Source organism: Myotis davidii, unplaced genomic scaffold, assembly GCF_000327345.1.
Source record: "Myotis davidii unplaced genomic scaffold, ASM32734v1 scaffold223, whole genome shotgun sequence".
Taxonomy (NCBI): Eukaryota; Metazoa; Chordata; class Mammalia; order Chiroptera; family Vespertilionidae; genus Myotis; species Myotis davidii.
The window spans coordinates 231445-239240 of NW_006294609.1; the positions used below are offsets into that span (position 1 = coordinate 231445).

Sequence of the window (7796 nt, forward strand, 5' to 3'; positions counted from 1 at the left end):
CCCCATTCCCGAGACCGGGACCTGAGCACCGAGGGTTCGAGCCCCGCCCTCGGGTCGGAGCCGGGAGGCGGCCTCAGGGAGCCAAACCCGCGCTCTGAGAGCTTCTCGTGCGCCAGGCCCAGGGTGAGGCGGTGGGTCCAGGCAGCAGGACCGACCGGACGATGAGTGACAAGCTCGACAACGAAGCAAAGTGAAGGGCAATCCCGGCTAGAGACGCGGGGCGGCGATGGCGGACTTCATGAAAGGAGATGGAGATGGGGGCGCGGTGGGAAGCCACTGGGGATGGGAGAGAAGGGATCGGAGGGTGAGGATGGTAGGAAGGGTGGGGTTGGGTGTGGGAAGCACCAAATGGAGGTCTAGATGTGAGGCGATGAATCCTGGACGTCAGCACCCAGAGTCCACCCCTTATCCCAGCCCCTGCTTGTCTCCACACAGGGCCCTGGGCCAATGGATGGCTGCGGCCAGGACAGCAGCAGTGCCCTGGGCACCTCTGCAGCCCCAGTCCCCGACGAGAAGGAGGAGGAGGAAGGAGGAGCTGGGACAGCTGCCAAGGCAGGCCCTCAGCCAGGGCTCTACGGCTACATCAGGGACGACCTGTTCACTTCAGAGATCTTCAAATTGGAGCTGCAGAACGTGCCACGCCACGCCAGCTTCAGTGATGTCCGACGCTTTCTGGGCCGCTTTGGCCTGCAGCCCCATAAGACCAAGCTCTTCGGCCAACCTCCTTGCGCTTTTGTGACATTCCGCTGCGCCGCTGAGCGGGACAAGGCCTTGCGTGTACTGCACGGTGCCCTCTGGAAGGGCCGCCCCCTCAGCGTGCGCCTGGCCAGGCCCAAGGCCGATCCCATGGCCAGGAAGAGGCAGCGTGAGGAGGAGGGAGAGCCTCCAGCCACGTGCGTGGCTGATGTAGTGACCCCTCTTTGGACGGTGCCCTATGATGAGCAGCTTGACCGGAAGCGGCTGGAGTGTGAACAGGTGCTGCAGAAGCTTGCCAAGTGAGTGTGACACAGTCACCCCCTCGACACCGGAGCTCTGTTCAGCTCCATGCTTGGTCAGACCTACCTGTGCTCTGTACAGACCTCCTGGGCATCTGCACAGACTCTTGGGGAGCTAGCCAGTAAGACCCCTGTGCTACCAGTGGGGATAATGAGGTACAAAGTGAGGGTCCTAGGCACCTAGGCGTTTGGAGAGTCGTTGGAGATGGTTTGGGGGCTGAGTCTAACCCTCGTCCCTCCTCACTCTGCAGGGAAATTGGGAACACCAACCGTGCCCTGCTGCCCTGGCTGATCTCGCAGAGGCACAAGCACAACAAAGCCTGCTGCCCCCTGGAGGGGGTCCGGCCATCACCCCAGCAGGTGTAGCCCACAAATCTTTACCCCACGCTCCTAAAGAAAACGGTCCTCACCCACCCCTCTTGCTTTGCATGCGCTACTCATGTTGGTCACTAGCCTGCTAGCTGTTGTCGGCCTTGACCCTGGATTGCCACACCTGATGGGGGAGCGGGGGCTTCTCACACATTGCCCTGTCCCACTCCCTGTGGTTCCCTCCATGAACAAGTAAGTGGTGGGCTGCCAGGTTAAGGTCAGCTGTGTCTCTCTGCCTCCCTCTGCTCGCCCTGCAGACTGAGTATCGGAACAAGTGTGAGTTTCTGGTGGGCATCGGAGTGGATGGAGAGGACAACACTGTGGGCTGCCGGCTAGGAAAGTACAAGGGTGGGACCTGTGCTGTGGCGGCCCCCTTTGACACTGTGCACATCCCTGAGGCCACCAAGCAGGTGGTGAAGGCCTTTCAAGAGTTTATCCGGTGAGGACTTGCAGCTGGGAGAAGGTTCCGGAATGTTCGGACTTATCGCAGAGAGCCTGAGTCCTGCTGGGTTAAGGTGGGGGTGAGAGTCCTATGATTGTGGTGGCCTGGTGGGTGTGGCTAAAGGAGAGCAGGAAGGTTTCTTGCCCAGTTCTGGTCAGATGTTGGGGACTCAGGTCTGCTTATGGCTCCTACAGGTCTACTCCGTACTCGGCATACGACCCAGAGACATACTCAGGCCACTGGAAACAGCTGACCGTGCGCACCAGCCGCCGTGGCCAAGCCATGGCCATTGCCTACTTCCATCCTCAGGTCTCAGGCTGGGTGGCCCTGCTGGGTGAAGGTGTCCCAGCCAGAGTGGGCTGCATGCAACACAGCCTCACGGCCTTTTCTACCGTCTCCTCCAGAAACTGAGCCCCGAGGAGCTGGCAGGGCTGAAGGCCGCCTTAGTGCAGCACTTCACAGCGGGACCAGGCAAGGCCAGCGGGGTGACCTGCCTCTACTTCGTGAAGGAGGGACAGCGGTGAGGAGCCTGGATGGGAGGCTGGGGTGAATCCTTTCGAGGGCTAGCAATGCTGACTGGCCTCACCACCCACAGAAAGACACCCAGCCAAGAGGGCCTGCCCCTGGAGCACATAGCTGGGGACCAGTACATCCACGAAGACCTGCTGGGGTTGACCTTCCAGATTTCCCCTCATGCCTTCTTCCAGGTAGCTGAGTGCCCTGGGGATCGTACAGACACATGGAGGCCCAATGTGACACCAGGACATAGTTGGGATAGTGGGCTAGGGTAGGTGACAAGTGTTAGCCTGCACAAGTTTGGGGGAGAGCATTCAGGCGGGGGAGCCATAAATGCCGTGAGGTATAAATTTCACTAACTAGACCTTTGTGATATAACCCTGCTGGAGAGCCACATGTAGGAAGTGGGAGCTGGGTAGTGCCAGGGCTCTGGTGTGAAGTCTTCTGTGCCTGATGCTGATGCGGGAGGGTCCCACACATCCATCACTCAGAAATTCTTAAGTTAGGGATGTGGAGGGTCAGCATCAAGTTGCTTTTAAAGTCAGGGCCCTGAGTGAGGTTGCCCAACATCTTGTAGATGGAAGAGCAGTTGGACCACTAGCCCTGGGGTGCTTCAGCAATTAGAGGTGGGGAAGGGGTGGGATCAGACCTAGAAAAAAGATGAGTGAGCCAGGGACTGGCCACAGGTCTTAAGAGAGGGGGAGTTCCCCAGGGAATGCAGACACTTGGTGGGGCGCTGCAGGGGGAGGCAAATTTGGGCAGTGGGGCTGCTTTGACATCCTGGGTCGTGCTGGCCCACCTCCAGGTGAACACCCCAGCTGCTGAGGTGCTCTACACAGTCATCCAGGACTGGGCCCAGCTGGATATGGAGAGCACAGTGCTGGACGTGTGCTGTGGCACTGGCACCATCGGCCTGGCCCTGGCCCGGGTGAGCCCTCCCACCCACCTCAGCTGAGGATGCCCTCTCCTCACCCAACCCTCCTGCTATCACCACTTTGTGACCCCCTAGCCTGTCCCAGATCCTCTTCTACTCCCCACAATGCCTCCTGCTACTCTCCACCCCAGGCCCCTGGGGAGGTGCAAGGCACCATCAGCCTGTAACCTCCCCTTGATTCAGAAGGTGAAGAGAGTTGTGGGGATTGAGCTGTGCCAGGAAGCTGTGGAGGATGCCCGGGTGAATGCCAACAACAATGGTGAGAGCCAATGTACCACACAGTGGGCAGTCCCCACTGCTATACATCCTAACACCACACCTAGAATCCATTACATGGCTTCTAGGGAATGGGGGGGTTGGGGGGGGGACGACACATGACAGAAACTGCAGAAGGTACAACAGGGCCCCTAGTGTGCATCCACCCACAAAGCCTGGGGCTGCCTGACAGGGAAGGAGGGTGAGCAAGCTCCCTGGCCAGTGAGCTTTCCTACGGCACCTCTGGTCAGGGGCTTTAGGACACCATAGCAGGCAGCTCAGCGGGCCCTGTGTGGCAGAGCATCCTGGATCCCAACAGGCTTGCTGTACCATCTGCAGAGTTGAGCAATGTTGAGTTCCACTGTGGGAGGGCCGAGGACCTGGTGCCTGCCCTGGTGAGCAAACTGGCCTCCCAGAAGCTTGTTGCCATCCTGGACCCACCCCGTGCCGGCCTGCGTGAGTAGCCTCCACTTGTGGATGGTACAGGGAATGGAGGGCAGTGACGTCTGGGTGATGTCCACATCCATTGGGCTACCCCTTCTTTGAGGTGGGAACCTCCCCTTAAGGAGTCTGCCTCCTCAGATTCCAAAGTGATCCTGGCCATCCGCAGAGCTGAGAACCTCAAGCGGCTCCTGTACGTCTCCTGCAACCCCCGGGCGGCCATGGGCAACTTTGTAGAGTGAGTTTAAGGTGGGGGCTTGGGGTGGAATAGGGCCAGTACCCAGGCCCACGCCTCCCACAGGAGCCCAGCCATGTGACTGACCTGGACTATTCCCTTCCCACCATAGCCTCTGCAGAGCCCCATCTAATCGGGTGAAGGGCACCCCCTTCCGGCCAGTCAGAGCTGTGGCTGTGGACCTGTTCCCGCAGACCCCGCATTGCGAGATGCTCATCTTGTTCGAGAGGGTGGAGCACCCCAATGGCACAGAGACCCTGGAGCCCCAGGACCCACCAGCTCAGCACTCACCTGGGCCCCCAGATGACACCCAGCAGGAACCTGGGTCCTCCCCTCCTTCCTAGGCCCTGCGGCAGTGGAAACCAGCCTTTCCAGAACACGTCTAGTCGGCATCACAGGCAGAAAAAACCAAGTGGCTCCTCAAATCCTTGCCTCACCCCAAACACTGAGGCAGTACTACCAACAGGACATAAGACTCAGCTGTCCTGCGTAGGGCCTTCCCGTTACTGTGGGTTATAGGCTCTTGCACCCTGCACACAGGTACACACACACTCATTCTTTTTGGACCACAAGGGCCAGAATAAACAACTGCTAAACTGATGTTTCTGTGATGAGAAACCAAGCCAAGTGTGTGTGTAGGAAGGAGTGGGGGTGTACAACACAGGGCAAGGGGCTGGCCTTGCCTGTCTAGCCCCCACTTTCCCTGCACCCAAGGGAGGACCCTCAATTTTGTTCCACCAACTGAACCCTGAAGAAGGAAGCTGGGCTGGGATGCTGTTTGGCTACTATGGGGGGCAGCTGTGTCCAGGCAAAAGCCCTAGGCTCACTGGGGTTTGCTCCAGAGAGGTTCTGGCAAACTGAGGGTCCACAAGACCCCCTAGTCTTCCACAGCTAGGAAAAAACACCAGTCAGAACCTTTTGGACAGGTGTGTTTTATGTGTCCAAACAATCAAGGCTCGCTGTTACAGCCATGGCCCAGCCACCATCTGGGACATACATGACGCACAGAGGTGGCATCAGATCAGCAGAGGCTCTCCTTGCCCTCTACCCCCACAGCACAGCTGTGTGCACACAACACGCACACCACACATGGGACAGGAAGGATATGGTGGGGCCACAGTGGCTCACCCACTTCTAGTAACACGTGCACAAAGCTTTGGTTCATAATGGCGCATCTGGCTGTTTTAAGGGCAAACCGTCAGTCAATTATTCATTGCTGCAGACAGGAAGCAAGACAAGCAATTGTATAATTACAGCAATTTGATTGAGGACTGTTTTATAAAGGTCAACACAGAAGCTAACCTTGGTCACATGGGTGCTGAGGGAGGGATACACTGGGTGGCCTACAAGGCCAACATTGTCTTCCCGGAAGCAGACACCACCAAAGGTCTTCCTGGAAACAAAACACCATCCACAGGGGATGTGGTGGACAGGCACACCCAAAGAACATAACAATGCAACCCAGCACTGGGCTCCTGTATCTGGCAGTGCACCATGAGCATGTGGCACCCCGAAGAGGTGCTGGGAACAGGAAACCAATGGCTAACCACCACTACCTTACATGTGGGGACAACCAAGGGCCCCTGCACCCCTTGGGACTCAGAGCAGGGTCACATCTAACCCTGAACCGGTCCACAGGGGCCACCTGGAGAGCACAGGCTGCTGGTCAGAGGAGTGAGCTGGTTACCAGACCTGGCTGCACAGGGCGGCTGCCTTTGAAATCCAGTGAAGCTACCATCCATGTGCTTGCACCAAATCTGGAGAGGAGTGCCAGTTTGTGATCAAGAATGGATTGCACTACGGGTCCTTGTTCCCTCTTCTTAAATAAACCCACGTGCTAAAATTCATTAATTGTTTATATCTGCTACATGATTCCAAATCTATCTTCTACACACTGTAAAAGTTCTTTCCAAATGCTAAAATATCATAAAAGCTTTAAAAACTGAAGAGTGGATAGAGAGATTTGACTGTGCAAAAATCTTTAGTAAAAAGTTGCTAAAGGCCAGTGAAGGTAACCAGCCTGGGTGTGTTTTTAGGGCATTAAGACTTAGTCAGAAGGCCCTGGCCGGGTGGATAGCTCAGTTTGTCAGAGCATCGTCCTGATATGATATGCCAAGTCTGCGGGTTTGATCCCTGGTCAGGGCACATACATGAATCAACCAATAAATGCATAAATAAGTGGAACAACAAATTGATTGCTTTTCTCTCTCTCTCAAATCAATTAAAAAAAAAACTTTAATTTTTTAAAAAGACTTGGAAAAATGGATCACAACCCAGCTCAGGGCTTGGGGAACAAGCCAGGCAGAAACACACTGGCTGAAAAATAATCACCTTGATGATTTGCCTGCAATCTCTGAAAAATAGTTCTGATGCTAAAATTTTGTTTATTTTAAGCCTAAAGGGTCTGAAATACTCATTCCTGTTATAACATTTTCAGGGAAAACACAGGAGGCAGGACAGGGGATGGTGTGCCAGCATGCGCCTTCTGACCAGGTTCCTGCAGTGGCCTGCAGGAGCCCTAGACAAAGGGCGCCATAGCACTTGGCCATCACTTCTCATTTCATCTGTGATCCAACTATCATTTCTTGTCAGTGCATGTTACATACTAAAATTCATGAAAATCTTCATAAAACCAGTCTGCAGCAAATCCGTAAAAGCATAGGTCATCTCCAAGCTCAGCTTCCACCTGCACGGGCAGGCTGAGCTGATGCTTGAACACGTCCACTCAGACCTGTGGGTGGCCCACAAGGAAATGGTATAGTAGAATGTGGCCCTGGCTGTCCCCATACACTGGAGCCCCACCCCTCTGGCCCCAGCCTCAGACATGTGGCTGCAGGGGAGGAACTTAGATTGGAGATGAGAGGCTGCAGAGTGAGCGGTGTATGGTCTCCTGGCACAGAGCTGGCAGCCCCCATGCCCGGTCCACCACCTCACACGTCCACAGTGCACAGGGGCTCGCCACCAGGCTGAGCAGATGCCACAATAGACATCTTGGGCTTCTTCCGCGTCTCCTCCTAGAAAAACAAAAAAGGTCAGGGATGCCAGTGAGGTGGGAACATGTTGCAGCCCAGCTTCAGACAAGAGGCTCCAGAGGGAGATGGGTGAGTGGGGGTGAGCCCAGCAGACTCGTGCCAGGCAGCCTCTGGAGTAGGAGGGCACCCGTGCTTTGCAATTTCAGGCTGGAAAGAATAAAGGCCCGAGAAGTGGGCCAGGCAGGGGCCTGGATGGGAGGATAACCCTGGACACCAACAGAGTACATGATTCCCTGGGTATCAGGACAGTCAATAATGAAGAGCCAAGGAGGTTACAGCCACCAGGGATACGCCCCTAGTGGGTCTCTTTCCTCACCCCTACCTGAGGGTAGCAGCGAGGCATCCCCTGGACCCAAAAGTTCCACAAAGACAGCAGACACCTACTTCAGGGTTTATACAGGCCCAGGCTGATACCACAGCTGAAAAGATCCAAGCCCAGAGGCTCCCTGAATGGGTGGTTTTAGAAACGGCATGGGGACTGAGCCCTACCTGCACTCAACCGTTCTGTGAACCCACACTCCTTCCTCAGAACTGCTGAGGACTCTAAGAGGAAGAGGTCCAGGATGGCAGTCTGTCA

At 56.0% G+C, this 7796-nt stretch overlaps 1 protein-coding gene across 4 annotated transcripts; it reads left to right on the forward strand.

Annotated features, from left to right (window-relative positions):
* The first annotated feature begins 6 nt into the window (after positions 1-6).
* On the forward strand, positions 7-5926 carry TRMT2A (tRNA methyltransferase 2 homolog A). Of its 4 annotated transcripts, none has more exons than XM_015567286.1 (12): positions 7-265; positions 436-995; positions 1247-1355; positions 1622-1803; positions 2001-2115; positions 2211-2326; positions 2402-2513; positions 3128-3250; positions 3440-3515; positions 3851-3967; positions 4094-4190; positions 5826-5926. In XM_015567286.1, the coding sequence occupies exons 1-12, from the start codon at positions 227-229 to the stop codon at positions 5863-5865; spliced, it is 1686 nt and encodes a 561-aa protein (XP_015422772.1). In that variant the 5' UTR covers positions 7-226; the 3' UTR covers positions 5866-5926. The 4 variants fall into 4 exon arrangements, with proteins under 4 accessions (XP_015422772.1, XP_006768881.1, XP_006768882.1 ...); XM_006768818.2 differs by lacking the exon at positions 5826-5926 and adding an exon at positions 4300-4785; XM_006768819.2 differs by lacking the exon at positions 5826-5926 and adding an exon at positions 4300-4389 and having other exon boundaries at positions 4094-4201.
* The last annotated feature ends 1870 nt before the right edge of the window (positions 5927-7796 follow it).

Coding starts and splice junctions, on each gene's coding strand:
- TRMT2A (XM_006768818.2), top strand. CDS start 227: ATGGCGGACTTCATGAAAGGAGATGGAGATGGGGGCGCG. Junction 266..435: donor GAGATGGAGATGGGGGCGCG/GTGGGAAGCCAC, acceptor GTCTCCACACAG/GGCCCTGGGCCAATGGATGG. Junction 2,514..3,127: donor CCCCTCATGCCTTCTTCCAG/GTAGCTGAGTGC, acceptor GCCCACCTCCAG/GTGAACACCCCAGCTGCTGA.